Source organism: Babesia bovis, chromosome 3 (genome assembly GCF_000165395.2).
Source record: "Babesia bovis T2Bo chromosome 3, whole genome shotgun sequence".
NCBI lineage: Eukaryota > Apicomplexa > Aconoidasida > Piroplasmida > Babesiidae > Babesia > Babesia bovis.
The window spans coordinates 592,221-618,684 of NC_010575.1; the positions used below are offsets into that span (position 1 = coordinate 592,221).

Below are 26,464 nucleotides of genomic sequence, written 5' to 3' on the forward strand. Positions count from 1 at the left end.
TATTGTTACCATATGACAATGTCCCTGGAAAGTGCTATAGTTTAGTTCTTTCTAAAGCGTTTAAAGCACTCTCTATTTGGGTCCATGAATGTATCCAGGACATCATCTGTTACTTTTTCACGTCGCGTCTGCAACTTATATATGGCACGGTTAACACTTACCTTGTAGTCGTTAATAATACCGCACACTACGTCTACTAGCATATCCTTAACCGTTGATGACATAATCTCTCCTGCTTTGTATCTGGCCCCAATATCTTCTAACTTTGCTTCATCTTCCATGAGGAACCGTAGGTAATGGTATGAAACGTCTACTTCCAGGTTAGCTCCTAGCTTACGGTGCTCTTCAGCCGTGTCACGTCCACCTGTTTAGTTTAGGCCGTCTGGGAAAGCACTTACCGCTGAATGCGTACTTGTGTACCTTATCTCTTATCATTTTGGGTGTGTCGGTGACGAATATTGCTGATCCTTCGATGCTTGAGCTCATTTTTTGTGTTACTCCCAGTAGCGACGGTATGAACTTGGAGTGTATCGATATTGGTTTTAGGTACCCCAACCTTGGTGCGAGGTCACGTGTCATTCTGAAGAACGGGTCTTGATCAATACCCTGCGGCACTAGACACAGCATATCATTCCTCTGTCCGAATATCTTGGGGTACGCCTGGCAGAATGCTGCCGCTCCCTCTATAGCTGGATACGCTATACAACCGATATTGGATGACATGTTAAAACCGAATATCCCTTTGACCTGATTGAACGTAGTTTTCTTTTGCATTTTGAGTGCAATACCATATAGATCCTGGATATAGTCAGTATTTCTATATATAAATGTGAGATCAGGATCAAATCCACACGATATTATATCCTTGGCATTTTCTCTTGCCATATCGCGTACAGCATCGTATTCCAACTGTTCTCTAAATAGGAACTTTTCATCATCTGACATCATGATGACCACTGGAACTTGGAACACCTCCTGTAACCACTTGGTGAACAGGAATGGTACTAGATGACCCAGGTGGAGCGCCCCGGTGGACGGCCCTCTTCCTGTATATATAAAAAACGGCACACCCTGTTCGTATGCATCTAGTAGCTGGTCAAGTCCCCGGTGTGAGAAAAACAACCCTCGTTTCAGATATGGATGTACCGGTTGTTTAATTAACCTTTCCATTCTTTCAATTTGCTCCTGTGTTATCCTTTGGCACCCGAATTCTCGTATCAGTTTATCGTAATCAATTTCATTCGTTGCGCTGGTTGCATTGGCGCTGCGCTCCATTCCAAACAGCTCAACGAAACAGTCGTTTTGGAGGTCCACTTCTCCAGGGGGCAGTACCATGAATTTGGGTGGGCATTGATCCGGTGAGCTTATATTCTCTGTATCCGTCAGGATATCCGGGATATCTGTTTCCGGTTGTATCACGAAACTGATTAGCAGCGTTTGGCTATCATGCTTGTAAGTTAGTTTCTCGATATCTATATGTCCAACTTGCCCTGTGGTACGTACTACTGCCCTCGTACTGGCGTTGATATTCCACTCCTCCAATGCTACCAGGCGCAACCTGTATATTATGGATTAGTGCATGAATCCTTACCTCTGGACGTCTATTGGTACTACCCGAGCATCGTAGATAGACTCTCCATAGACACTTTCGGCAATTTGACGATCCACCAGGAATGCTCTAAACTTGCTATTCTCATCAATCTGTGGTACCGTTTGATCATATCTTTTGTAACATACCTTCTGGGCAATCAATTGCTTGAATAGGGTGTATTGTGAGTCTGTCGGCTGATTAAGGACGCTGGTGAGGGTGATGACACCCGCTGTTGTACTCTGCATATATATTTGTACTGATGAGTATAAAGTGTATATCATTTCTAAGGACACAACATATATTAAAAGACGGTACCAAGATTTGTCTATTATCTAACGTATTTCCATTGTACCCTATGACCACAAAATGGATGTATTATCTACTGGAACTAGGATACACATGATTCCATTGAGACTCAAGTGGCAATTAACTTTGGAAGGGTCTTACCTTGCGAACTATGGATTTTGTAGTTCTGCCTGTAGGTATGGAGAAGGCAATACAGGCTGCGCCCTTAATGATGTGCAATGCACTGTCGAAGTAGCACTCATATTTCGTCATTTTGCGTTGTTTATAGCTGGTGTATAACTGTAGAAGTTCTATAGTGTAATTTTGACCTTCCTTCCACTACATTTTCTTCACCTTGAGTTTTCTCTGAAACTCTGGCTCACATACCAGAGATCTGGTATTTACTATAATGTTTAATGCAATACACACTTAAGAGATATTTCTATATGGTATAACTATGTACGTGTATGGGTCTTCACCGTTCTCTTTGGACAGGTCTAGGACGTGCTGATTCCTTTGGGGCATATAGGCCATGTCTACCCCTGGCAAGGGTTACATCGTATATCGCAAGCAGAAACTAGCCGACGAGGCGTATACTGTGGGTTCTAGGTCCTCTAAGAACAGGAACTCCAAACCGGAGTCAAAGAACGTTTCTGTTACCCCGGAACCGGCAACTAAACGCGGTAGGTGACCATAGGCTTTATTTAATCTCTAGTAGAAAGGATACAGTGTGGTTGCGGCGGCAGTGAACATGACTGCTTTAGCAATTCTATGGGCTGCGGTCGCCTTTTATGTACCAAGGAGGGCGAGGGACCATGCTTCCATTGTGGAACCCATGTAGTGTCTGTAGATGCTATTGACAAGGTACCCCTGGAGCATTCTGGAGACCCTGAGTTCATCCAAGGTTAGTGCTTACTGATATCCATATACACATCTTAGCCATTGAGCTACGTGACCGCTTGCTTGCTCAAGATGCTAATTACGCTGCTTTCAAGATGAAGGTTCATGACCTACATACTGACTGGTTTCGTGAGGCTCACAGTGTCTATAATGAGGATGCTGCTGAGGCGCGTATGCAGTACTACAAGCAGGAGGCGGCTAAGCGTGCTGAAAAATGTAGGCCAACCTTCCATAACATTTTAACATACACAGCTATACAACGTGTGGATATAGATCTTCAATCTGGTAAAATCACACGGTCTTCTAAGCGACATTAGCGAATCTAGTTTAGAATAGCTTTGATATGGAAGCTGATCATGAAAACACTAGATATACAGTATTTCTCTAATATCAATACAATGTAATCCTGAATACCAGTGTTCCACAGCACATAATAGAGCTTGGCGTGACCCGTTACGTCAATCTATTCTTGGCGATGAACAAAGAGTTGTTACTGGGTTATAAACATGTATTCCATAATGAATGTTTGTATATATCCATTTTATGATTACACATTTATATTGCATTACTATCTATGTGCAACAGTGACACACGGGGGGTACACATCTATGATTAATGACATTTCCAATATTACATTGTAATCTTCTACATGGAGGATAACATATCGCGTATTAGGGAGAATGAAGGTGTTATCCACACTGTCAGATCCGATGTGTTTGGGTACCCCTGTGAGCCCTTGGTCCCTGATTACAGCTTACTTGATGATGCCGAATCTTGGTCGGACATAAACGCTGCACTTGGTGATGTAAAGTTGGATCTTGACGGTCTCTTTAGAATCCGCTCTGACCATACAGGTATTGCAGGATAGTTAATATCAATCATTGTCCAGATAACTTAATCGCAGTGTACATGGCTCACTTGATATCAACTCAAGAATACAGTTCCAGGGGTTTATACATATCATCATTGGCTATTATGCACAATGCTGCTAACTACACTGCTTGGTCATATCGCATGGACTGCTGCTTGAAAATGAAGCTTCCTCTGAAGGATGAGATAAGTATGTTATCTTTGCCTGTCTATATTCCATTACAGCGTTTGCACGTCGCGTTGCTTATGAATCTCCAAAATCGTATCAGGTATGTTTGAAGCAGTACTTTTTTTCACTGCCTAGGCATGGCAATATCGCCGATGGCTCTGCGACACTGGGAACACCGATCACGATGAATTGGAATATGTAAAACTCGAGATTGCCACATCACCGAAGAACCACTGTGCCTGGGGGTATATGTAAGTATATTATTTATTAGTTATAATGCCCAGGACGTGGTTAATGCAACGCTTCGTCGATACTAAGGAGCAGGTTCTCAAGGAGTTGGAGTTTGTGCATTTTCTTCTGGAGTCCGATATATATAATAACACCGTTTGGTTTTATAAAGACTTTATCGTATTTCGTTATGGACACCTTTTGGGCACATCCTGTTTAGTTCAGGAATATATTGGTGACATTAAATCCATGTTAATGTCACCGTGGAATGAGAGTCTATCGCAATACTTAGCTCATTGCACGGGGACTATATCAGCTGTACATCCGGAATGCTTAAATATGGACACTTGTCAATCTGGCTGTAGGTTATAGTTTGGAATGTAATATAGCAGCAGGTGCTGGCGGACCATCCCGATGTTTACTGGGTGCTATCGAGTCCTCTGGTGTTGTGACTACAGCGCTGTTAAATTTGAAGCTCGCACTGAATACCGAACCTGCGGAGAGGCTGGTGGTATGTTTTCAGCTTCCTTGGATAAACGTTGCCCAGGTCCAGGAATCGTTACGGCTCAATGATTGCGTGCGTACCCTGATTACGGACTAGTACTTAACATTTGGGTCAAGTGACCCTTGACTGTAATCTCATGTATCCACTACATTGTGTTATAGCATACAGTTGACTGCTACGTTATATGGAGGTAGATGTTTAAATATTAAACTTTAAAAAGTCAGTTCATCAACATAGCGATGGTTTGCTATATTGTGGTATGAGAGTTGATTAAAACTTTCGGTTTTAATTCTTCATTTAGGAACGGTTACGTTTGTATTGATGACGTGTCCTCAATTGGTACTGTATTGTCCATCGATGCGTGTACCATGTACAATGGCAGCGTCCACATGCGCAAATCGATGTACATTCAACTGTCATCAGGGTAATCACGTTGTTGGTCGGGTCTCTATGGCACGCTGCTGTGCGTCGTCAAGCTATCCATGCTTGGAGCCAGAGCCCGGGGAACCGTTGAACTGTAAGGTGTGCGTATTAACTTGCAGCTGTTTTGTGATCTTAAATGTTAAGAGCAGCGGCGGCAACTGCACTCCACATCAAGATTTCATCGGATACCTCGTCAATATCCGCTGCCTTAAATGCTGGCTTTGCTTTGCTGTGTTTCTTGATCAGGCTCTTGATGACATCGAAGTCGCCCCAAAAGCTTTGGCGTACCTTTTCCACATCCCTGCAAGTGGACTGTGGGCACATTTGATCGATGTCGAAACCGTTCTTCACGTAGGAGTCACCGATGTGCTTGTCACCGCGTGTATCTACCTTGCTCCATTCAGAGCGTGTGCCGTTGGTGCACTGTTGTCTGATTGAGTCAATAGTGGCGTAAATAGGCCTTGCTATAGCAACGAAGATGGCAACACACTTGTTTGGGTCTTTGGCGCAGTCACTCGCCCATGTCGCTTGGGAGCTGTAGGTGGATTTGTAAAGGCCCGAGTGGGTAATCTTGACTAGGTACCTTGCAAGCCCTTCAATAGTACGTGCAAAATGGGCACCGAATACCTCGTTACCCATGGTGGTAGTTTGCTTTTCCTTCTTCACTCTGATGCAGGCAAGGAAGGAATCCCAGCATCCAGGGGTGCTTACTACCAATTTCTCTTGATCTTCCTCATCCAAAGGGAGTTCTAAATTGTTACCAGTTTTGCATTTTGTAGTTCCTTTGCCGCCATGGATGAGGAATTTGAATACGGCAGCTGCCAAAGGGAAGGTACCGTTGCTCTTCTTGATGGATGTGATCCAATCAAGGGCCTGCCTTAGGTTGGCTGGTGGTTCCAAAAGTGATTGGTGAAGAGCCATTTTATATGATGGTAAATAGAAATGTGTAAAAGGGGTCAATTTAAAATACCTTTGTGCATTTGTTGCGCTGCTGCATATGCTGACGTTGCATGGGGTATTAACCAGGAATAATGTAAGAATATTGCTGTTTCTAAAACAAAGATGCACAATTTCATTCCTTATTATCGTTGTATCGCTTGTATAGATCTCAGTGGCTTATTTTGTTATTCAGAGTTTCTTTGCATTCTTGAACTGCAGTCCTCACTCCGGTTGCAACGCGCATGATGGTAAATAAGATAATCTAAAAAACACATCGTAAGCACAGTGTATTCTATTGGTTTACATTTGAATTACTGATATATGCACGTTAGTGTGTTTCACTGCGGAATGGCATGCGTAGCTCAATTGCACAGTGAATAGCCGATATCAGTTGAAATATCGCGCACATATCGGTTAAACCATCTTATAATAGCCAAGGTTGTATTTGGGTAGTACTTTAGGGAGCATTTGTTCTAGGCTCCTTTTCAGTTGATGGTCAAAGTAGTCTTGTATCGTACAGAAACAGACCATTAGCATTGATGCTACACAACTGGATTCTATGTTGTAATTGAGTATTATGTATCCATTTTAACGGGTACATCGCAAATCAGTGTTGTTTTATGGTTACCTAACATGATGCTTTCCGAGGAGCACTTTAGATCATAGATATAACTAGTTTGTGTTATCCCAGGCTTGGCCTAGTCTATGATCGTAATATGCCACAAAGTTAGGAATAATTTCCACCATCACGCTTACACTGGCTTGAGAAGAACCTATTCCGTACCGCATGGCATCTGTAACTATGTCGTTAGATCTGACCAGTAATCGTTGCTACATATTCCATATGGAGCTAGAAGTATTCTAGATAAGATTTGATTACCACATTAATGCGTGTTTAGGACCTCGCAACCACGTTATGCCACAACATTGTCCTTTGCACGTTGTAAGCGGGCGTGTTCTCCATGGTTGCTTTTTAGTGACATTACCAAGGATATTTACGAGATGGATCGCTTTGTCAATTATCATCTCCATCTGTTGACAATCCTGATATTTCACGAAGTTTGGATACAATATCGCTGTTGGCAAACTCCACGTTGTACCTGAACACCCCTACCGTCTTCTTTGGGTTGATGTCCGTGGCCAGGGTGTAGCCTGCAGCTCTGAAAAAGGAGCCCATCTTCCCAGATCCACTTGCTATTTTGGACCCAGCGGGGCTCATTAGCGCAACATGCCTCATCATACTCGTGAGTGCGAATACCATTGGGGCTATTGACACTAGGATGATGGCGCATCTTTTTGGGACACACATACACGATGCAGTCCACGTAGCATTTGGGGAATATGTCATTTTGTACGTCTTCCTTTTGATAAGCTTCTTCAGTAGTTTTTCATATTGGTTGGCGGATTCTATAATAACCTTTTTCAACTCTTCATCGCTTATGGTCTTCAAAAGCGCTGGTTCATCCAACGTTGGGGATTCTGGAGTCTCATCATGCTCCCCGCTTTCGACATCCTCATCTTCCTTTGTTTGGGGCTTGCACTGTACGTCAGCATTTGACTCATATTCAAGGTCCATGACGTTGGTGTGAATGTCGTCGTGTTGCAGATCTTCACATTCCCTTTCATGCTCCCTTAGTACGATACAAACGGTTGGGTGCCATGCAAATCTAGCTTTTTGTAAGACCCTTTGAGCCCTACACCTGACCTTTTGTATGGTATCAAGTACACGGTCTCCTTTCATTACCTCAGAGAAGAGCGACACCACTGCTTTGGCCAATGGCTCTATCCCACCGGTTTGCTTTACGGCTACTATCCAATCGATAGCCTCCTTGTAGTTGATAGGGTAATCCAGAAGTGACCCATACTTCATCTTTACAACAACGTTATAATGTGCCAAATTAAAGCCGTGCTACCTAATTCGGTAGTGTTGACATCATGTTACAGGTATCCTACCTGCTCTTCAACGCATTAAACTAGATATTGCGCACCATACCATTCCACGAGGCCCAGTTTGGTTTAAAAAAGCACTTAACTAACATATCGCCATTCGGCGATAATTATTTAGTCCTTTATTCCTACACACATCACCGGTCCCCATGAGGTTGATTCTGGTCTTTGATACAGTGCAATTGGGATACCATAACACATCCACTGCTCAACTGTTTATTTAGTGATTACTGAAATCACTGGAATAGATCAGAACTTTGGAGAAGGGCACTAACATTGACAATCCACTCTCCTTGAAGCCCATGAGTGCAATATATCTATTCTCCATGTAAAATTGATGCTACAGGATCAAGTATTGACCGAAGCTCCAGAAAATTTACATATCTACTTACACATTGGCACTAGCTATATACCTTCACTGTATATGGACCGAGCATAGATTGTTTAAGTGTTTACAACTGAACGTGGGATGACTTATCCTAGATAACTGAGTCGATATCATTATCGCTACCGGAGGTCGCCATCTCCATGATACAAAATAACTTCTATAGATACTTCTCTATGAGCCGTGCAAAAATTAAATTGGATACTTGTTTATTGCTAAAACTTCCTCTTAGGAATGGACTCTACGAGTGCTTTGACCCAGTCTTTGTGAAGTGTATAGTTAAGGAATATAGAAACACAGGCCGTTATCGAGAGCACATGGCTCTGGGTTAGTTGTACATGCTCCTTTATGGGTAGCCGTTTGCACTTGGCCCCGATGTGCCTTGAGCGATTCAATGCAATGCCCTTTAATCGGTTGCGATCCACGATGCCGCCTATGACGTATATACCGTCTTTTGATATATCGTCTAGCACTTCGGTAGCATCTGCTGAGAGGTATACCAGCTCACCGGGGTCGTAGAGCTCCTCTAGGCTACGGTACTCCAGGGAACACATCCAGTTGTCGGTACCCGAGATTTTAGCAAAACACTGCGCCACGTAACTATCTTCCTGTATACCGCATATAACCAGGTTTACTGGTTTCTCCGCTCTTTTGTTGAAGGCATAGCTCTGCATTAACTGGTTGGCTAGGCTCTTGGCCTCCTTCTCATTTTCGTACGATGCGAATTCGCAGTCTATTACTACAGTACAGTTTTCACGGCAGAGTGCCATGAACGCCTCTCGTCTTTCATTTTTCGTTTGAACGCGGGTGTTATTTTCAGCGTCCATGTTATATATTGCGATATGAAGCGGGCATTGTGTTCTGAGTCTACACACTAGGAATGTCTGTACACATTTTAGGCAACGGGGCACTATTTGGTGTATTGTGCTGCCTTCTAGTGTCGATCTGCTAGATACATGTCTACATTATAGGGTGTGTAGTTCTTCCAACGTATGGTTACTTTCATGACGCCAGGAACTGCCTCATACGTTCAGCTAAGCCTTCGACGTCCATTTTGGCCAATCGTTTCTGCTCTGCAATGCTACCGTGATGCATGAATTCCTTAGGATACGCAATGCACATGACATCAGCACGTTCAGGCCTTTTGGCAAAGTACTCAAGTACAGCGGAGCCGAAGCCACCTTCCACGCCGTCCTCCGCGGTAAATACCGTATGGTGTGCCTGGAGGATGTAGTTGAGCATATCGGTATCCATTGGGTTAAGGAATCGCATATCCACTACCGTGGCGTCGAGGTCAATGGCATCCACGGCCTTTAGGATATCTATGACTATGGGACCGAATGCCAATACAGCCACCCCGCTCTTGCCTCGACGTACCATGCGCGCTTCTAGCTTTCCGTTTGGTAAGATCATGGACGCGGGGTCCTCTATTTCACCCGGGGTGTACTTCAAGAGTCTTGTCAATTCATCATGTGAAGCTACATTTCCGTTTGGGTATCTTATTGCCGACGGTTGTTTATCTGTGTTGTACGCAATTTGCATCATCATCTTCAACTCTATACCGTTGCTGGGTGCCATGAGTAGCATGTTGTACATCATCCTCAGGTATATTATATCGTATATGCCGTGGTGTGATGCGCCGTCACCCCCAACGTACCCAGCACGATCCAGGACGAACCTTACCGGCAGGTGTTGTAGCGATACGTCGTGTATAACCTGATCCAATGCTCTCTGCATGAACGTGGAGTATATGCAGCAGAAGGGCTTTGCACCGCTGATGGTTGTACCCGCCGCGAAGGTAACAGCGTGTTGTTCGGCAATACCTACATCAAAAGTGCGATTGGGGAATTTCATACCCATTTTACCCACGCCTGTTGAACCTGGCATGCCAGCGGTTATCGCTAGCACGGTTTGATCCTTTTCAGCAAGGTCAATTAACGATTCCGTGAATATCTCTGAAAATGTTTTAGTTGCCTCAGTGCCTATCTTTGGGCCTGTCGCAACCTTTAATGAATGCAGTCTAGATGGCGATTGCAGCGCTTTTTCGCATCCCATGCCTTTGATGGTTTTCACGTGTAGTACCACTGGCCTTTTAATGCCATCTTCGCTATTGGCACTGAGTTCTTCCTTTAGATATGCCAGCACGTCTAACAGGGCCTCGATATTATGCCCATCAATAGGGCCTATGAACAGCGGCATATCATCGTTTTTGTGTCGTAGCGCCTCGCATTGCGCGATGGCGTCGTGCCCGGATATAGCCGGCTTCCTTGAACCCTCAACCATGAAGTACGGTACTACAGGACCGGTGCCGTTTTTAGCTGGCATTCCCGTTGGCAGTGAGCTCTGCTCATTATCGTTGTATATAATGAGCAAGGGCGACTTGATGGTGCAAGTGTAGTTCAAGGCCTCCATGGCCATGCCACCAGTTAAGCTACCGTCACCGATTACACATACATAGGATCTGTTTGAGCTTTGCCCAGTAATGACATCACCCTCATAGATGCCTTGCAGGGCACCGATGGAAGTGGACGAGTGCCCTGCACCAAAAAGGTCGTGAGGACTCTCGTACCTACGGAGGAATCCTGATAGACCACCACACTGACGCATGGTCTGCATCTTATGTAACCTCCCAGTGAGCATCTTGTGTATGTACCCCTGGTGACCAATGTCCCAGACTATCCTGTCTTTGGGAGAGTCGAAGACACGGTGCAGCGCTACAGTCAACTCCACAACTCCCAGGGAGCTGGAGTAATGACCACCCACTGCCTCAGCGTTAAGCATGAAACAGCGTCTAAGTTCCTTGCAAAGGTCATTTAATTGGCTTTCCGGTATCCTTTTAACATCCTCGGGTGAATTCACGTCTAAATGGCATTCACCCCTGTCTTCCGGGTCCAGTAGGTCTATACCGACCTTAGACGTACTATGCACTCCCAATTGAATCCATTGTACGTCCGGCGATTTACATTTTCGCGGTGTTTTAGTTGCGATAAACCCCTTTTTCATTGGTAATAGAAATTTCGAAGTCCTGGCATACTTTAAAACAAGGGGTAACATCAGCACCATCCAGAGGAGTACCTTATTATATCTACATAATTCCATTTATCATATTATAAACACGGAATTTCGTGGAGTCCCCCATACCTGAGTTGTATGGCAGTGGCCTGTTGCGCGATGCTGAGCAACTTGTGCCATCCATAATTGCCTACACATGTCTTCGATCTAGATACACCTCGATAGTAGTATGACCACCCATGCATAATCCTAGCTATTACGCGTATATATAATGATTATCTGCAATTATACTGTGTAGTACTCAAGGCGCATCTCAGTCCACAATGCACGTGGTCAAGAGGTTAACAGTCTCTCTGTCGTCTCTCAGACGCCACTACGTACCTGTATCAAGGTATAAGCGAGGTTATGGCCCCTATGGGTTATGGAATCTCGTTCAATGTGTAAGGTGTAGCACAGGACCAAGTCCTACCCAGACTCCTGTGTTAGACCCTAGATATAACAAGAATGTGAGCTCACTGTTTGCTTTGGGCGTGTCTTCTCCAAGTGATTTACACGTTCTATGTGATGAAGCGGTTGATGCTAGCACCGCTGTTGTTGCTTCAGTCCTTGAGCAACATGCGCAGGGAAGTTTGGACAACAAGGTTCTACTGTATACCATTGATCATATCTCAAACACTCTATGCCTGGTGGCTGATCCTTGTGAGCTGCTTAGGCACGTACACCCGTGTGGTGAATATCGCAATGCTGCTAATATGACCGTCGAGAAGATATCCTCGTTCATCAGCCGCATTAACATCGATGAACAGGTATGGATTACTGTACATTAGTCATACAAATGGGTGTTTCTATGCTAGATTATATGGAATCCTTCATAGGTTCCAATATGTGCTGATTAAATGGATGGTTGCGTATCTCTTGTTTTATACTGAACGATATACAGTTATACGATATAATGACGAGCGCCTATCACAAGTCACATGACTCCTTGAACACCGAGGAGCAACTGGTCCTGCATCATATGATAGAGTCAATGAGGAACCAGGGTGTTGGCCTATCTCCCTCATTAAGGGTGAGTTGACTTGAGTGATATTGATTTTCCCCAGGCATCCTACCTTGAGCTACAGCGGGAGGAGGCTGCCATATCGTTTGATCTCTCTGACAGCGCCACTTTGAAGCACGCTTCCGTGGGTAGTATAAATGGTCGGATCATCCCACAAAATCCAGCTGTATACGCCTATATACTGCGGTAAGCTATGATTGTGCCATATATATGCGCCCAGAAATTCCCCGGATGAATCTGTGCGCCGTGTCATATGGGAAGCCCAGACTAAAAGCGACCCCGTGGCCCTGGATAAGCTATTACGCCTGCACCGTATACGTAGCTCCATCGCCAAGACTCGAGGTTTCCGCAACTTTGCGGAATGCGCACAGAGGTATGTACGGGTTGTTCTAGAGTCTTAGATGCTGTATCGATTCTGCATATAATCTAGATTATATATGCTCTTATGTGTCTTACTGTGGTGTTGAACAACTTTACTTCTTTCATAGTACTTCCAGGGAGTGCATTATGAACAACCCTGAAGCAGTTGAGAAATTCCTGCGGAAATGCGCGGCATCACTTGTTACGCCGCTACAAGAGGAGTTCCATGAACTATCCGTGCTAAAGCAAAGACTATTACTAAAGGGTACTTCTATGATACGGCCTTGGGATATAGATTATTTAGTATCCATGGAACGTGACAAGTTGGGTGTCCAGTTTCGCGTAAGCACGGTACTGGCGTATTTTGAGCGGTTAATGTGCGACATGTTTGGCGTCAAGCTTGTACGCGACACTTCAGAGCCGCTGTGGCACCCACTAGTGGCCAAGTACACCCTGGTCCGTAATACTCATATTCTGGACAGTGCCACTGAGGACAACTCCTCTAGAGGATCCGGTGACTCTGGCTTACAGATAGCACAGCTGTATGCGGATTTGTTTGCACGTGAGAATAAAGTTAATGTCTGCGCGCAGTTTACCGTAAGGTGTTCTAGGTTGATACGTGGAGTTGATTCCCACATTGAACACGGGAGCTCTAGGGAGTATGTAACTACGACGTACCCCGATGGATCCCAGAGACAAGTGCCTGCCACAGCCATTGTCTGCAGTTTTGCTGCAAACGGGGTACATGATGACGTGGATAGTGCCTTGGATAGGACTTACATAGACCTCGGGTCGGCGATGACACTGTTCCACGAACTGGGACACACCGTACACGCACTGCTGAGTCGTACCGATTTGCAGCACTTATCTGGTAACCGAGGCGGAGTTGACTTTGCCGAGTTCTCATCGCACCTGTTTGAGTTATACTTCGTTGATGGTCTGGGAGAAATGTGCAATATAGAGGGCCTGGACATATCTGCATCAACGCGAGCAAGCATGTTCTTCAAAAAGTACCGCGCAGTAGACGCTGCGCGGATGGTACTGATGGCAATGCTTGACCTCAAGTTCTACAGCAGTGAATCCGTTACCATCGAGGAAGTAAATCGGCTATATACCTCATTGGGTATATTTGAAGAGCAGTACCAGGGGGAGCCCATGGCAGCTATTTTGGGTTTGCCGGCAGTGACTAATTTCGACCACTTGGTACCGTACGGGGCTACCTACTTCTGCTACCTGTACTCAAGGTAGGTAAACAATACCTATTGGATACAGTATATTGTTTCTATGCTATATTAAATATCCAAGGCGTCTTATTCTGTCCGTTTAGATGCGTTACTACACATCTTTTCAGGGTACTGGCGATTAAAGTATGGCGTTCCTTTGGGAATAGCGCTAGATGTCGGCTAACAGGTGACCTTCTATCACAATTCTTCGCTAAGGTAGGTAACATATCGACCATACACACTTTATACAGGGATCAATTGATGCTTCCATCAAGCCGCTTAACGATCTCGCTCGATGCGACCTGGAATCTATGGAAGATGACTTATTTATGTAATATACATGATATAAATTACATATGGTACCTAATTAGATCTACTAGTTCCTACACCTTGCGTTGGATATTAATCTGTGTAGTATTACTACAGCCAGAATCACAACACATTTAGTTCCTTTTTGTACAGGCACACATTTTGAATGTTATGGATTAATTTTGGGCTAATAACAGGATAAGCCAGGGGTACCGTTGTCCCTTCCATGCCGATAGTACACAATTCTTTGGACTGACGATGGCTGACCTGGGCGTGGTTTCCAAGGCCGTAGAGGCTGTCATGGACGCTTGCTTCAAGGGGTCATTGGCAGATCTTCGTTCCGCCGTACGCCATTTGCTATCGGTGGACAACCCTGATAAGCAGCCAAGCGACTCCAAGGGTGAGACATTCAGCTGCATGGAATTAAGCGCTTTGGAGTCATTACGTGACGCCAAGCAGCATTGTGTAGCCCATATTGCGGCCGCTGGAGGCAACCTCAGTGTTTTGCAGTGCCTGCTAACAGCGCTTCCGGCACTTGCATTCTTTGAAGATGAAAACGGGGAGAACCCATTGTTTTATGCAATACGAGCTGCTTCGGGCGATAGTGGCTTTGTAAATAAAAACTCTAATGTTTTTTCGTCTGTACTCTTGCTTTTGGGGCACTGTGGACCGAATTGTATCAGCAAGATGGGTACCAGCCCATTACACGTTGCCGCCGAGCTTGGTGCCTTTGACGTCTGCAAACTACTAGTTGACAATGGCGCTGATGTCAACTTGTACTCAGAATATGGGACACCGCTAACCATTGCGGCAATACGAGGGTACATTGATATTGTGGAGTACCTTCTATCGCATGGCGCCAATCCGGATGGATATCCCTCATTCGAGTCTGGCGCCGTCCAAAAAGGGCAGTGCAGGTTTCCACCACCGCTGGTTTTTGCGTGCAGTACTCGCCACGACAAAGTGTTTGACCTGTTGTTGTCACATGGCGCCAGCTGGTCGGTTACTGACTCTGATGGTTGGACCCCTTTACACTGTGCAGCTGAATGCGGATCGGTACGCATGGTCTCCAAGTTGCTAGAAATTGGGGCTGACAGCAATATAAAGGTGGATGGAAGGAATGCATACCACCTGGCTGTAGCAAACGGCCACGAAGGAGTGGCGGAGTTGCTAAGACCTATAACTGATGATACAGTGATGCCAACAGAACGCGCTACTAACAAGGAGCCGGAAATGGCCGTTCACACTGAGCCGTTTAGAGGTACCAAAGAGGAGTTAGACACACTAGTGTCCAACCTTAGGGAAGAGGGACGTGTTCTAGTGGCCAATAAGGATTACGCCCAGGCTTGTGCCATATACACCAAGGGAATATCCCTATTATCAGGAGATACAGACCCGGAAACATTATCGATATTCTACTCTAATCGCAGCCACACCTACCTCATGACTGGTGATATGGATAAGGCCAAATCGGATGCCGAGATGGTAAGTTATATATATTTGGTAACAACAACTGCAGTGCATAAGCCTGAACCCCAAGTGGCCTAAGGGGTACCTGCGATTAGCCAGTGTCCACAAAGCAGAAGGAAGTCAGGTGGATTACTTACATAACCTCTTCCAAGCATATACCCAGGATACCACCAATACAGGGCTACGTGACCTGTTCCAACGCGAAGTCGAGCGTGGGAAAGGCATTATGGCATCGGAACAAAATCTGCAAAGTGCAGATAGATAGTTCTGGGTGTTATATACCAACAATGTGCTTAACAATGCAGGTTATATTATTGCACGAATAATGATTACCACAAGTCCATTAAGGAAACAGCGGTGACTTCTACGTGAATCACAGGTGTGAAATTTCGTATATATTCCTCTAATTTAGTAACACGTTGAGCCAGCACGAAAGCGGCAAGACCGATGCCCGCCTATTACACATGGCTACTACACACGTGCATTGCGCACGGGAATGTATACAGCAAATCTAAGATACTACGTGGCAAAAATTTGAACCGATGTTGTTCATTGAATTGTTGGTTCCCGATATCACTTTGGTGCCCTACCGCGGCGGGGTAGTGACCCATGTTCCGCATTTTGAATGCATTACAGGCTGAATCCGCCATAACGGAAATTAATTGTTGAAAAAGAGCACACTACCAGCGTGATTCAGGTAAGTGTGTGCATTGTAATGCGTCGAGAATTTTTACATTCTCTTACTGTCGCATGTTTTGAGTCCGTCATTGCTCATTTTAGCTTCTATTTGTGTTGTGCTGTGTCATAGTTTTAATATTGCTTCTATATGTGTTATTCAGGATGATGGTCTCCGAGTGTTTGGGAAGCTGCTACAACCAGCTTCCTCAGCCTGAAGTGGTGCTGAGCCCAGAGGATTCTGAATTGAACTACTATTTGTGGATGCCTGGTGTCCAGTACCAGCCACGTTTACAGAGGAAGCTTAGTGAATTGCGCTCAATTACAACGGAATCCGAGGTCATTGTGGTTGACGAAGTCGTCGAAGAAGTGGTGAGGCTAACTTTCATGCTATTCCGTCGTTGCTGTGTACCGAATCGTACGAGTGACCTAATGGAGTGCAATTACGATCTCGAGATTAATTCCCGATTGGCTGATCACGTACCGATGCGGTGCAGTACATGATAGTGTTTATTTAGTTTAGTCGTTTCATGTGCAGTGAATACATTCGTGATGCATACACTACCACTCTAAAAGGCTTTATTCATTCGACGATAGATTGCTAAGGACGAGCTTTTTGTCAAGTTTAACAATGCTGCTAGCAATGGTATGATGGACCTGAAGACCGCCGCTGAATTCATTCGTCAATTGGGAGCCACTCCATCACAAGCTGAACTTGTTGAGTACAGTGCCACATGTGGTAACTCACTCAACTTCGACCAGCTTAAGGAATTACTTGCCCTTAGCATGTACCCCAAGGAGGACGCAGCTTACTTACAGAAGGTCCTCGTTAGCCTCTCTAAGGTAAGTTAACTACATAGGTATTAGCATTGGGTGTATAGGACCAGGAAAAGATTGAGTTCCCTCACTTCGAGTACATTATGGCCAACTATGGTGAACCTATGACAGCCGAGGAATTGGCTGCTGTCAAGTCCATTGTCTTTGGTAACAATAACGTCCTTACCTGCGGTGAACTGGCCGCCAAGGTTGCGTAATACTATATTTTTAGCGCACTTCAAACTACACGGTAATATAATTAATCTTTATATACGTATTATTTTTTCTTCGGTTGTATTGTGCGTCTGCATCTATTCGGGGCAGTGAGTGCGCGGGTGCGGAAACTTCCGCGATCACTCTACACATTAACTTTGTTAAAAATGAATCTTACTGAGCTACCTACCATGGATAGCGAATCGCCTCTGATGGCTGAATACAACCATCAATCACATGACTCCGGTAAGTGTAGTTGTGAATTGTCACGTACGATCCGCAACTGTCTTTAGCGATCACATACACATCTCAGACCGTAAGGTACTTAGGAGCTTCTGCTTTCTCTCAGGATGTGTGATGTGCGTTGTCAGTGCCCTTAACATGTTGAATGTACTCTCCATTGCCAGGCCAGCGCTTTACCTTCTCAACTTGGTCCAAGGGTAAGTTATACATGTGTAATGTTGCTAATGTGACCTCTGCATTGTTTTGTACTGGTATGCCATTGTTAACAGTGGTCTACTATATCTATTCTTTTTGTACTCATGTTGTTTAAATGGCGATTTCATTGTTCATTAACAATGCCGTAGTATCTTTGGATTTTCTATTATGGTCTTTGAGGGTGACGAGTACTCATCACTAGCTCCGTACGCCAATGTGCTGGATGTATATTTCAAGTTCCTTCACTTGTACGTTGGACGGGCCTTGTTCTTTGCTCTAGTAGGGCTGCACTGCGCACTGTTGACCCAACTCTCTGTGTTGTACTATCCCTTGACCCTTGTATGGATGGGTGTAGCTTCATTTATCATTGCCAATCACCATAAGGACAGCGGTCTGCCATGGGTCAACGCATAAACTTATTTAACAATGCAATGATCTATTTTATAGATTTCTATGGTGCCATTGAATATAGTTCAGCAATTTTAGATTATACATGTTGTCACCTTATAGAGTTTTCACTAGACCTGGTCTAGCAGAAATTGCAAACTTTCCTTGAAGGTGTCCAAATGTTGCGTGTTTATCTTGTGTCTGCAGAACTTTGCAGCAGCGTACATATCCAAAAGCGCGTAGTTTGCGATAGCATCTGGAAGCCCACCGGCAACCAGTGTCAATATAAACACCGATATAGATTCTTCACGTGAATCATACTGATTAAATTGCAATGCCGTTGCTAGGTGCTTAAGTTTCTCTTGAGGCCATGATGTAAGTGAGATCTGGGAGTCGTGTTGAACAAATTTAATAACGTACTAATTTCAAGGCCTCACATGATGGAGCAAGGTTATAGTTGTTAACCTGACGCTTACCATCCAGTAGATTTAGTGTCGAGTTCAGGTTCATCTCCTTACGAAGCTTCAGAATGTTGCCCTGGAGATTATAAATACAGGGTACCTATTAACCTACTTGCAGCATATCCTCTGGCTTTTGGTAGGTGCGTCTTAGATGGGTCATTAAATGTTCATTAAGATAATTGAACGCAAAGTTTAGCGTCACCTCGCACATGCCGTTTTTTGAACTCTTGAGCTCTTCATCCCTATCCTTCAAATAAGCCTCGACAGCGCGATCTACGTGCGAACACAGGATGCTGCAGAATTCATTTTCATAACCCGGTACCTGTGTGAACTAACTTAGAGTAACTTTAGACCCACCATCACAAAGCTTTGTTTAATCCTATCAAGTGCACTGTATAGTAATCCATTGAACGCAGAACTATCCTGGCACCAGCTGAGTATATATGATCACCGAGGATACACCATACCTCTCAACTACGTGCCCAGGGTCACTCAAGTCAAGTATGAAAATATCTTTACAACTGGGTTCCTCGTGCATCAAGTAGTCATCTATCACGCAGACTTTAACCCCGGAATCCAAGTCATGGACCTTGTCATCCCGAATGATGTTAGCGGATATGTGATTCTTGAAGCCAAAGCCGGTAATTACCTTCCTGTCAGTTATTTCTACCACCTGACCCTTGAGGTTGACATAATGGTTCGGTATTTCAGTCTCGCGCAAAATATGGCATTCTGGGCGCTGTAAAAGTCGATATCACACCATCCACTCACCTACAAAGTCACGTGATATATGCACATTTACCAAAATATGCGCAACGGGCAACAAGAGTAGACGTTGTTGCGCATATTGGTCAAATAGTGACTTGTAAAGGTCGTTATACGACTTTTGCAGAACGCACATAAGCGCGTTAGCGCTTATTTCATCGTATACATCTTGCATTAGAACTGCATTTTAACTGAGGGGGGCAATCAAGCCGACCCTCCTGTTGTTGTATCGTGCCGGCACACCTAACGCGACCAATACAATAGCTCAGTTGGTGTGTTAAAACCACCTAGGGTGTAATATAATGAATGGACGGTTCTATGTGTAAAATATGCTGCGCTTTGGCGCATAAAACGGAGAGGATAACACTTTTGCGATGAACCTTGTCTTACAAGATCCTGCGCTGCTGCTGCTATTGCGTGATGTACATCACGCCCTTGCACACGGCGTTGCCACCCACGTTAGTTTTAGAAAATACGTCCATAGCGTTAGGAGATGTTGCCATCAATGCCGATTTTGCAAGGTTAGTGCCAACCTCCTTGAGGTGGCCAGCTTAATAAGCCGCACATTGGCCAATGGATACAGGGAACTGACTGTATTTTTGGTTGTGGAGGAAGAAAGGCAGCTGTATTCAACATTTGTACTTGATTACATCCAATCTTTGTACGCTCTGGTAATACAGACCTACGCACGATACGGGGTAAGTGGACCTCAAGACATTTATATCGTTATCAGGCCGATGTGGGTTTTTGTTTACCTGGTGATACAGTTGGGATACTGAATCCTAACACCCACAATCTTACAGTGCTACCGCTGTACGACTGGCGAGGTCTACTAGATCGAGCGCCACAATGCTCGTATTTTGACTCTAGGTCCGAGCTTAAATTCCTCATGGTCGATGGTACACCGTATGTGTTTGCAGAATTCTACAACGAACTCGCTAGGCGAGGCTACGTTGTTGACGCTACCTGGGATTCGACAGTCTATCTGTCAACCCAAGTGCATCGAAGTTGCAATGGCACAACTTTAGATCACGCTTCATCAGAAGATTCGGCCTTTTCTCAAGATGATATTGACAATCAGCCTAAAAATGGCATAGTCTGTGTTAACCGCAACACTGCAGTTGATAGCAGTTTAAGTATGGCATATGCCAATACAGGCCAGTTAGACCCCCTTGGTCATTACCAGGGCAGCTTGGAAGTAAATACCTTTGAAATGCCAAGTGTAATTAAACGCAATATTGTCGACCCAATTAACGGTGAGACACAGGCCAATGTGGATCATGTTGTCCCTCGCTTTGAAAGGTCTACCTCTATGCCATGTTGTTCAGTGTTAACCAATAATGTGGGCGTATCGGATCACTCAATGCACACTTCATTATCTTTCCAGGATTCCGGAGATACGGAGATACTACGTCTCCTCAGGGAAGTGGATTGTCTAGCGACGTATGACAGCAATCATGATCAGGTAACCAGGGAAATACTCTTTTTCGACAAGGTGATGTGTTGTGGTACATTCGATTGCTTGCACTTTGGCCATAAGTACCTACTTCTTGCTGCATTCCTTAGCTGCTACCGGGCTTTACATATAGGTATAACAGCACCTGATGCAATGCTGAGCAAGAAGATAGACTTTTCACTTATACAGAACTTGGAAAAACGTAGAGATGCCGTGAAGCGCTACATGTGCATGTTACAGGTGCTTTATGGTCCCAGGACCGTGGTGACACCACTGACGCCAAACATCGCAGAAGGAAGCACAGTAGTCAGTTACCACAATTGTGACTTCTTTTCTTATCGAACAGTGCCGGTGGCACTACAAAAGTGCACAAAACTGTCGTACCGTGAGTTCCGAGCCCCAAACAGGGCACGCAACAAGACTGATCAGGTAAATGCTTTGGGCCCGATAGTGACGACGTTTGATCTTATGGATCAATATGGCCCAGCTGGTGTTATACAGGATTCCTTCGCACTTGTTATATCACCGGAATCGCTACCAGGAGCTGAAAAGGTGAACAACTTAAGGCGTTCCAAGGGTCTCAAGGTATGGCCGTTACTTTCTGCTGGCTTTGTTTTACACCCTGACCACAATACACGCAGGAAGAGTCTCAAAAAAGTGAGTTCATCCTGGATTCGTAGCGGTTTGAAATCGATAAACTGAGACCCTTGGTCTTTTTACCAGAGAACACATTGATGTAATGTAAACACTCATTTAGAGCTCTGTCATTAGAATACCAGGTTATAGCGTTGTCAATTTACCGTCATGTGCTAATACTGGCACTTCTAAGTGTAAAACTGAATATTCGTCTAGAGAGTAATCGGGGTACATGCCACCTTTTGTTAGGTCTATAGAGCAAACACAAAAGATTCGGTAACTTCATGTATACTCTGAAAACAAAACAATCTGTTAAATGCAGCCATTATTTTATTCTATGTGTACACCGTGAACATTTACGAAAGAATACAGTTGAAAAGATCCATCGAATTCATTCCGCGGATATTTCATTTAACAGTTGATCAAACCAGAAATACCCAATGAAATGTGGACTACATATGTAATAGAATTTACTACAGAAACATGTGATATCCAAGATCTTATGTTACCTGCTAACAAGGTAGTTCCTAGAACTATCAGGATGTATATTTAAAATCTATACACATTAACGTATATCAACCATGTAATCAATATGGAGGTCCTTATACCTAAGAATAACAACTAGTGCCTCGTTAGGGTTACCGCAAGAATGCCGTATGGGCATCAATGTGTCCATCGCAGCCATGGATCTTTACACTGAATATCAAGTCATGATCCTCCTTTGGAAAGCACTTTAGATTAATTTGATTAGAGGTGTTTAAAAAATAATATACGAGGTATCAAATGTCTACTCATGCAACACCATTGCATGAGGCAACATCTCGGGTGCTGGGCGCGAGTACTCCACTACGCCGCCTCGCGTCGTGAGTTGCGCCAATTGACCACACTATTCCGATTTCATTTTTATATGATCTAGTCACTTGATTTAGGGTATACAGTACCCAATTATATTTAATTGATTCTTAGGTGAGCTTATTGCTGAGGACGGCAGGGCTGCCTGCCCCCTGTGGAAAATTTCCCGATTGCCGCTAGTTTGTGGTTTTTTCCTTACGGGTTAACGTTGCAGCAGTTCACGTTATTTAAAATCTATTACTCAACAAAGGTCTCGGGCCAGTATTTTGTTTATATATTAATCAAGATGAATTCCGAACACAACGAGCAACCGGTATGTTTCAGGCTGTTTTGTTTCTTATACAATCAGTGTGTTTATGTGTGTATAATTGTCATATTAGCAAAATGGTTGCCTATGAGGCTGAGTTGGTTTCTGTACAGTGTCAGTGTATGTGCTATGGTACCCCTTAGGTCTGGTTATCATGTTATTAAATAGTGTCCATATTTGTGAACCACAAGTTTTTATTACTACGTTCAAGTTGTTTGTTGATCTGATTTGCTGCATAATGGCTGTTTTCTGTGTTCTATAGTTTTGATCTGAAATTGTATTGGTCTACTTATTAGCCTATCTATAGGCATATGCATTTGTGGCCATCTGTATGTATTGATACGAGCTTCTATATAACTCTTGCATTGGTTGCGTGTCTGCTGCGTATAAAATCACTTATTTTCGTGTATTATCCATGTCGTGTTTTGTTTTTTTCATAGGTTAATGCATTTATTTGTGTACTTAGTTTTAACCATTGATAACCTAGACGTGGAATACATTCTGGTTTATATGGTATATACGATGGTTATTTTCTATGACTGTTGAATCAAATGTCATTTAACTATAGAGTGAGCCCATGTTGTGCAAGAACAACTGTGGTTTTTACGGAAATGCCGCCAATGACAACCTGTGTTCCAAGTGCTACAAGGACCAGACAAAAGGGCAGTTGCCATCTACAGATTGCTTTGAGAAGGCGTGCTATACAGACTCAACAATTGTCGATGAGTCTTTGAATGCTGTATCGGTTGACAATGACACGAAACCGACGGAGGATGCAGTGGTTTCTGTTCCTGAGACTATTCCTGATCGGTGCCATCAGTGTGACCGTTTGATTGGTGTATTGGGGTTTAAATGCCGATGCAACAACTATTATTGCGCTCAACACAGACAGGCAAATTTACATGGTTGCACTTTTGACTACAAAGGCTTATTTCGCACTGAGCTGGCAACAAAGACACAGAAGATAGTGCGGGATAAATTGGAGAGAATATAGCATCTTTTAACCAAACGCCCTGGATTTCCCGCTCAATTATGGGATGCCTTATATAACGGCGAGTCCAATTTAGTCTATGTAACAGGCTTTGTCTTCGTAATACTACATTGACATTCGAGTGAGCAGAGCTATGCTCATGCCAACCAATGCTATTGCTGGTTCATCTAGGACCACGGTGGTCAAGTGCGTTGTGAAATATTTTTGGGTTTTGGAGCCATTCTGCTGCACTAAATGGGTCAAGTGGTTTTCCTGAGAATATAGATGTGGACACATTGGAACAGGAAATGAAGTACTAAAAGGGGTGTTTCAGGGTAGCTATTCTGAATATTAAAAATGTGTTTCTATTGTTACATCGCCCAAGCAGGCGTGTAACTCCATTCTAGGATAATTTGGCGTCGTTCACATGGATGTACAATTGACATTCACACTTTGCCGGAATGGAGATAAGGTGTACCACTGTTGCTGTAGTAAAAATGGCCTAATGTCATTCACGAGCTGCTGAGCGTAATGTGCCGTGATTACAACTAGTGCACAATCGCCAAAAGAGCGACACTCAACAGGTAGCGACTTGTCGTATTAAGACCTTTGCAGCTATTGCATGATATTTTAGACATAAATAAGGATTATATATGTCCTCATTTGGTAGCATAGGAGGCAGAGCATTGCCAGCTTTCTGCTTGCATTGGGTATTGTTACACCTTGCGTTGCTTCGCCCATAGCCTATGTACCCGTGTATGTACAGATATGTTTTATACCAGTGTTATTACATAAAAACAGGCGTCTTCGCCATGTGACCTTATGCATGTCGCGCGAGGCAAACATCGATTTTGAACCGGAGGAATGCATAGTGTTCTGTCAACAGTTATACGGTGTACTGAGCATAAGAGTTACAAGCGGTTATTAATCTGTATCACGGTGTCCATAAGGGCCACATATAGCACATTTGGCTAAGTAAACCGTTGCAAAGTTGTATCCCAACGGCACGCATGCCAAGGGTAGTAAGCTTAGGTAGCAAATTGGCTTATACCATCGAACCATGAGTAATAAGAACCTTGACCTTTCTCTTTATCCTAAAAACAAGAGAGCCTAGAAGCATGCAACCGTATATGCATGATTCCATCTTGGCTTCGTAGTGCCTTAGACACTCACCGATATCATGAATGTCAGTCATGTGGTTCAACTTTACTGGAGTTTAACGCCCACGTAATTTTGGTCCTTACCTCAGTTGTCTTGACAACCGATCTCATTTCGTATTCCGAATAGTATATGTTTACACATCTCTCGCGGGTGAGTTGTCGAGAAGGGTGTCGTTCTCAACTTTGCAACGGTTCCATAATGTAGTACCGTATACCCGTTTCTTCTATGTCCAGATTTTCTTTAAATGCATAACACCAATGCTTTTGGCCTTGGATACGGGAGCAGGTCGATGTCGATTTTGCTGACCGAGCCTCAATCGATGCGATGTCGGCCGATAGGGCTAATCATCGCATGGCTCAGTCGAGCGGGCTTCCAAGAGATTCCACAGTAGACCAATCATACATTTCGGAGCTGAATGTACGAAATCAAGATGAAAACGATGAAATATCTAAAAAATTTGCTGAGCAAATGTGCCAGAATAACGAGTCATTTCAACCTTCTACAGACCCCTCAGATTTGGAAGATACCATAACAGCTAACATAAACAGGACTCTAGAAAACACCTCGTTTTCTATATATGGTGGGTCAAGTAATATATGGAAAAATACATCACATCACTGTCGATGTAATCAGTTCGAGGAAGGCAGCACTATGTGTCGTTGCTGTACTTTTGAGCTGACCTTTCTACGATCGTTTAGGCGAGGAAACAAGCATTTTTCCAGCATTAGTTATACGACAAAGCCGTACAACAAACCCAACACAGTTTTGTCCACTGAAAATATGATGCTGTCAGAACGGTTGATTGAAGAAGAGTTGAAGCTAGTTATGGATCCGTCGTACCGAAAGGAGGTACCATCCAATCTACAAAGTGAAATAACTGGTGGCAACAGTCTCCACGAGGAAACATTAACCTCTGAAAACAACGATGGCGACCCAGGGGAGTAGGGGTTAACGGAAGGAGGATTCCCTCCGTAAACTACAAACCCCTCGTTATAAGGGCAACGTTGCTGCTCTATATCCCGTACAATATCCCCTATATTAGATATATGATGTAACGGGACATTGGCAAACGCGAAATTGATTTACATCCCATCTGATGATACACCAGTCAGATGATACGAAGGTAAGAGGCATTGGGAACTACACGGAAGAGCTTTACAAGATGATATGGGCCATTATAAATGTCTATACATGCTATCTCACGTTGATAGAACTTATTCCAGTCAGAACATCTCACGGTAGCCCTGTACACCCATCATTTTTCATTTGCTCACCCAACGCTCGGGACCCTCTAGACTCGTAATCTTGTATCCCTTTATGGATAACAGTTACACTCTCAGAGGCCTCACTGACTCATATAGTATAGTAACAGCCTTCGAATATTTGATATAGACATTTTGCCAATGGATAGATCGAGGGCTGAACACAGATGATGCTAATATTTGTCTAGCATGGGCACAGTGCCACACCTGTTGTCAATGTGGCTGTCTTCTCATTTGTTTAATGCCATAAGGATATGGCATGTCTATAATAGAGTCACTAGAACCTAAGGTTGGGTCTAGATGGTACCTGTAGTTGCGGTAAATTACCATGATGTTCTCACCTTATATTGGGCACCCGTCTACTCGGTTACCACTGATATAAGAGCTAT

The 26,464-nt window shown here is 44.0% G+C and overlaps 15 protein-coding genes across 15 annotated transcripts; 9 read left to right on the plus strand and 6 right to left on the minus strand.

Moving 5' to 3' along the window:
- Positions 1-18: 18 nt before the first annotated feature.
- On the minus strand, positions 19-2,161 carry BBOV_III002530 (putative tryptophanyl-tRNA synthetase). The gene is made up of 6 exons (XM_001611336.2): positions 2,039-2,161; positions 1,738-1,830; positions 1,592-1,701; positions 399-1,558; positions 162-364; positions 19-128 (listed from the first exon to the last, which is right to left on the minus strand). The coding sequence occupies exons 1-6, from the start codon at positions 2,147-2,149 to the stop codon at positions 42-44; spliced, it is 1,764 nt and encodes a 587-aa protein (XP_001611386.1). The 5' UTR covers positions 2,150-2,161; the 3' UTR covers positions 19-41.
- Positions 2,162-2,305: 144 nt separating this feature from the next.
- On the plus strand, positions 2,306-3,094 carry BBOV_III002540 (putative zinc finger motif C2HC5-type family protein). Its single transcript, XM_051767194.1, has 4 exons — positions 2,306-2,559; positions 2,595-2,780; positions 2,816-2,992; positions 3,029-3,094. Exons 1-4 carry the CDS (start codon positions 2,409-2,411, stop codon positions 3,091-3,093), a joined length of 579 nt encoding a protein of 192 aa, XP_051623414.1. The 5' UTR covers positions 2,306-2,408; the 3' UTR covers position 3,094.
- Positions 3,095-3,408: 314 nt separating this feature from the next.
- BBOV_III002550 (Protein prenyltransferase alpha subunit repeat family protein) lies at positions 3,409-4,663 on the plus strand. The gene is made up of 7 exons (XM_051767799.1): positions 3,409-3,630; positions 3,666-3,836; positions 3,872-3,915; positions 3,951-4,066; positions 4,100-4,404; positions 4,439-4,554; positions 4,591-4,663. The coding sequence occupies exons 1-7, from the start codon at positions 3,426-3,428 to the stop codon at positions 4,642-4,644; spliced, it is 1,011 nt and encodes a 336-aa protein (XP_051623415.1). The 5' UTR covers positions 3,409-3,425; the 3' UTR covers positions 4,645-4,663.
- A 145-nt stretch (positions 4,664-4,808) lies between these two features.
- BBOV_III002570 (uncharacterized protein) lies at positions 4,809-5,934 on the minus strand. The gene has a single exon (XM_001611340.2). The coding sequence runs from the start codon at positions 5,890-5,892 to the stop codon at positions 5,104-5,106; it is 789 nt and encodes a 262-aa protein (XP_001611390.1). The 5' UTR covers positions 5,893-5,934; the 3' UTR covers positions 4,809-5,103.
- Positions 5,935-6,795: 861 nt separating this feature from the next.
- On the minus strand, positions 6,796-7,960 carry BBOV_III002580 (uncharacterized protein). Its single transcript, XM_001611341.2, has one exon. It carries the CDS (start codon positions 7,778-7,780, stop codon positions 6,926-6,928), a length of 855 nt encoding a protein of 284 aa, XP_001611391.1. The 5' UTR covers positions 7,781-7,960; the 3' UTR covers positions 6,796-6,925.
- Positions 7,961-8,447: 487 nt separating this feature from the next.
- Positions 8,448-9,079, minus strand: BBOV_III002590 (tRNA (guanine-N1)-methyltransferase family protein). The gene has a single exon (XM_001611342.2). It carries the CDS (start codon positions 9,067-9,069, stop codon positions 8,458-8,460), a length of 612 nt encoding a protein of 203 aa, XP_001611392.1. The 5' UTR covers positions 9,070-9,079; the 3' UTR covers positions 8,448-8,457.
- Positions 9,080-9,194: 115 nt separating this feature from the next.
- On the minus strand, positions 9,195-11,329 carry BBOV_III002600 (1-deoxy-D-xylulose-5-phosphate synthase family protein). The gene has a single exon (XM_001611343.2). The coding sequence runs from the start codon at positions 11,303-11,305 to the stop codon at positions 9,245-9,247; it is 2,061 nt and encodes a 686-aa protein (XP_001611393.1). The 5' UTR covers positions 11,306-11,329; the 3' UTR covers positions 9,195-9,244.
- Positions 11,330-11,507: 178 nt separating this feature from the next.
- Positions 11,508-14,241, plus strand: BBOV_III002610 (Peptidase M3 family protein). Its single transcript, XM_001611344.2, has 7 exons — positions 11,508-12,060; positions 12,195-12,323; positions 12,358-12,500; positions 12,535-12,687; positions 12,812-13,918; positions 14,026-14,113; positions 14,149-14,241. Exons 1-7 carry the CDS (start codon positions 11,578-11,580, stop codon positions 14,230-14,232), a joined length of 2,187 nt encoding a protein of 728 aa, XP_001611394.2. The 5' UTR covers positions 11,508-11,577; the 3' UTR covers positions 14,233-14,241.
- Positions 14,242-14,439: 198 nt separating this feature from the next.
- BBOV_III002620 (ankyrin repeat family protein) lies at positions 14,440-15,966 on the plus strand. Its single transcript, XM_001611345.2, has 2 exons — positions 14,440-15,691; positions 15,726-15,966. Exons 1-2 carry the CDS (start codon positions 14,465-14,467, stop codon positions 15,939-15,941), a joined length of 1,443 nt encoding a protein of 480 aa, XP_001611395.1. The 5' UTR covers positions 14,440-14,464; the 3' UTR covers positions 15,942-15,966.
- Positions 15,967-16,293: 327 nt separating this feature from the next.
- On the plus strand, positions 16,294-17,425 carry BBOV_III002630 (uncharacterized protein). The gene is made up of 4 exons (XM_001611346.2): positions 16,294-16,373; positions 16,516-16,723; positions 16,949-17,194; positions 17,233-17,425. The coding sequence occupies exons 2-4, from the start codon at positions 16,517-16,519 to the stop codon at positions 17,383-17,385; spliced, it is 606 nt and encodes a 201-aa protein (XP_001611396.1). The 5' UTR covers positions 16,294-16,373; position 16,516; the 3' UTR covers positions 17,386-17,425.
- A 120-nt stretch (positions 17,426-17,545) lies between these two features.
- Positions 17,546-18,271, plus strand: BBOV_III002640 (putative integral membrane protein). The gene is made up of 3 exons (XM_001611347.1): positions 17,546-17,626; positions 17,694-17,820; positions 17,968-18,271. Exons 1-3 carry the CDS (start codon positions 17,548-17,550, stop codon positions 18,230-18,232), a joined length of 471 nt encoding a protein of 156 aa, XP_001611397.1. The 5' UTR covers positions 17,546-17,547; the 3' UTR covers positions 18,233-18,271.
- Positions 18,272-18,312: 41 nt separating this feature from the next.
- BBOV_III002650 (putative integral membrane protein) lies at positions 18,313-19,624 on the minus strand. Its single transcript, XM_051767290.1, has 6 exons — positions 19,438-19,624; positions 19,134-19,398; positions 19,024-19,099; positions 18,779-18,988; positions 18,626-18,742; positions 18,313-18,591 (listed from the first exon to the last, which is right to left on the minus strand). Exons 1-6 carry the CDS (start codon positions 19,604-19,606, stop codon positions 18,337-18,339), a joined length of 1,092 nt encoding a protein of 363 aa, XP_051623416.1. The 5' UTR covers positions 19,607-19,624; the 3' UTR covers positions 18,313-18,336.
- A 104-nt stretch (positions 19,625-19,728) lies between these two features.
- Positions 19,729-21,609, plus strand: BBOV_III002660 (uncharacterized protein). Its single transcript, XM_001611348.2, has 2 exons — positions 19,729-20,129; positions 20,165-21,609. The coding sequence occupies exons 1-2, from the start codon at positions 19,806-19,808 to the stop codon at positions 21,587-21,589; spliced, it is 1,749 nt and encodes a 582-aa protein (XP_001611398.1). The 5' UTR covers positions 19,729-19,805; the 3' UTR covers positions 21,590-21,609.
- Positions 21,610-22,411: 802 nt separating this feature from the next.
- BBOV_III002670 (A20-like zinc finger family protein) lies at positions 22,412-24,245 on the plus strand. Its single transcript, XM_001611350.2, has 2 exons — positions 22,412-22,688; positions 23,251-24,245. Exons 1-2 carry the CDS (start codon positions 22,662-22,664, stop codon positions 23,674-23,676), a joined length of 453 nt encoding a protein of 150 aa, XP_001611400.1. The 5' UTR covers positions 22,412-22,661; the 3' UTR covers positions 23,677-24,245.
- Positions 24,246-24,837: 592 nt separating this feature from the next.
- On the plus strand, positions 24,838-26,349 carry BBOV_III002680 (uncharacterized protein). Its single transcript, XM_001611351.1, has one exon. It carries the CDS (start codon positions 25,138-25,140, stop codon positions 25,756-25,758), a length of 621 nt encoding a protein of 206 aa, XP_001611401.1. The 5' UTR covers positions 24,838-25,137; the 3' UTR covers positions 25,759-26,349.
- Positions 26,350-26,464: the final 115 nt, after the last annotated feature.

Excerpts from the sequence above, each read along its gene's own strand:
- BBOV_III002530 (XM_001611336.2), bottom strand. The coding sequence starts at position 2,149 with ATGACGAAATATGAGTGCTACTTCGACAGTGCATTGCACATCATTAAG. Across the intron at positions 1,831-2,038 it reads CAAAATCCATAGTTCGCAAG|AGTACAACAGCGGGTGTCAT; the intron begins GTAAGACCCTTC and ends ATATATATGCAG. Across the intron at positions 129-161 it reads GTATTATTAACGACTACAAG|ACGCGACGTGAAAAAGTAAC; the intron begins GTAAGTGTTAAC and ends TATAAGTTGCAG.
- BBOV_III002540 (XM_051767194.1), top strand. The coding sequence starts at position 2,409 with ATGTCTACCCCTGGCAAGGGTTACATCGTATATCGCAAGCAGAAACTA. Across the intron at positions 2,560-2,594 it reads GGAACCGGCAACTAAACGCG|AAAGGATACAGTGTGGTTGC; the intron begins GTAGGTGACCAT and ends AATCTCTAGTAG. Across the intron at positions 2,993-3,028 it reads GGCTAAGCGTGCTGAAAAAT|CTATACAACGTGTGGATATA; the intron begins GTAGGCCAACCT and ends TAACATACACAG.
- BBOV_III002550 (XM_051767799.1), top strand. The coding sequence starts at position 3,426 with ATGGAGGATAACATATCGCGTATTAGGGAGAATGAAGGTGTTATCCAC. Across the intron at positions 4,067-4,099 it reads CACTGTGCCTGGGGGTATAT|GACGTGGTTAATGCAACGCT; the intron begins GTAAGTATATTA and ends TATAATGCCCAG. Across the intron at positions 4,555-4,590 it reads AACCTGCGGAGAGGCTGGTG|GTCCAGGAATCGTTACGGCT; the intron begins GTATGTTTTCAG and ends AACGTTGCCCAG.
- BBOV_III002570 (XM_001611340.2), bottom strand. The coding sequence starts at position 5,892 with ATGGCTCTTCACCAATCACTTTTGGAACCACCAGCCAACCTAAGGCAG.
- BBOV_III002580 (XM_001611341.2), bottom strand. The coding sequence starts at position 7,780 with ATGAAGTATGGGTCACTTCTGGATTACCCTATCAACTACAAGGAGGCT.
- BBOV_III002590 (XM_001611342.2), bottom strand. The coding sequence starts at position 9,069 with ATGGACGCTGAAAATAACACCCGCGTTCAAACGAAAAATGAAAGACGA.
- BBOV_III002600 (XM_001611343.2), bottom strand. The coding sequence starts at position 11,305 with ATGGTGCTGATGTTACCCCTTGTTTTAAAGTATGCCAGGACTTCGAAA.
- BBOV_III002610 (XM_001611344.2), top strand. The coding sequence starts at position 11,578 with ATGCACGTGGTCAAGAGGTTAACAGTCTCTCTGTCGTCTCTCAGACGC. Across the intron at positions 12,061-12,194 it reads GCATTAACATCGATGAACAG|TTATACGATATAATGACGAG; the intron begins GTATGGATTACT and ends AACGATATACAG. Across the intron at positions 13,919-14,025 it reads TTCTGCTACCTGTACTCAAG|GGTACTGGCGATTAAAGTAT; the intron begins GTAGGTAAACAA and ends ACATCTTTTCAG.
- BBOV_III002620 (XM_001611345.2), top strand. The coding sequence starts at position 14,465 with ATGGCTGACCTGGGCGTGGTTTCCAAGGCCGTAGAGGCTGTCATGGAC. Across the intron at positions 15,692-15,725 it reads CCAAATCGGATGCCGAGATG|TGCATAAGCCTGAACCCCAA; the intron begins GTAAGTTATATA and ends CAACAACTGCAG.
- BBOV_III002630 (XM_001611346.2), top strand. The coding sequence starts at position 16,517 with ATGATGGTCTCCGAGTGTTTGGGAAGCTGCTACAACCAGCTTCCTCAG. Across the intron at positions 16,724-16,948 it reads ACGAAGTCGTCGAAGAAGTG|ATTGCTAAGGACGAGCTTTT; the intron begins GTGAGGCTAACT and ends ATTCGACGATAG. Across the intron at positions 17,195-17,232 it reads TCCTCGTTAGCCTCTCTAAG|GACCAGGAAAAGATTGAGTT; the intron begins GTAAGTTAACTA and ends TTGGGTGTATAG.
- BBOV_III002640 (XM_001611347.1), top strand. The coding sequence starts at position 17,548 with ATGAATCTTACTGAGCTACCTACCATGGATAGCGAATCGCCTCTGATG. Across the intron at positions 17,627-17,693 it reads CCATCAATCACATGACTCCG|ACCGTAAGGTACTTAGGAGC; the intron begins GTAAGTGTAGTT and ends TACACATCTCAG. Across the intron at positions 17,821-17,967 it reads CTTCTCAACTTGGTCCAAGG|TATCTTTGGATTTTCTATTA; the intron begins GTAAGTTATACA and ends ACAATGCCGTAG.
- BBOV_III002650 (XM_051767290.1), bottom strand. The coding sequence starts at position 19,606 with ATGCAAGATGTATACGATGAAATAAGCGCTAACGCGCTTATGTGCGTT. Across the intron at positions 19,100-19,133 it reads CCTGGGCACGTAGTTGAGAG|CTGGTGCCAGGATAGTTCTG; the intron begins GTATGGTGTATC and ends ATATATACTCAG. Across the intron at positions 18,989-19,023 it reads TTAAACAAAGCTTTGTGATG|GTACCGGGTTATGAAAATGA; the intron begins GTGGGTCTAAAG and ends TAGTTCACACAG.
- BBOV_III002660 (XM_001611348.2), top strand. The coding sequence starts at position 19,806 with ATGAACCTTGTCTTACAAGATCCTGCGCTGCTGCTGCTATTGCGTGAT. Across the intron at positions 20,130-20,164 it reads AGACCTACGCACGATACGGG|GCCGATGTGGGTTTTTGTTT; the intron begins GTAAGTGGACCT and ends TATCGTTATCAG.
- BBOV_III002670 (XM_001611350.2), top strand. The coding sequence starts at position 22,662 with ATGAATTCCGAACACAACGAGCAACCG. Across the intron at positions 22,689-23,250 it reads CCGAACACAACGAGCAACCG|AGTGAGCCCATGTTGTGCAA; the intron begins GTATGTTTCAGG and ends ATTTAACTATAG.
- BBOV_III002680 (XM_001611351.1), top strand. The coding sequence starts at position 25,138 with ATGTCGGCCGATAGGGCTAATCATCGCATGGCTCAGTCGAGCGGGCTT.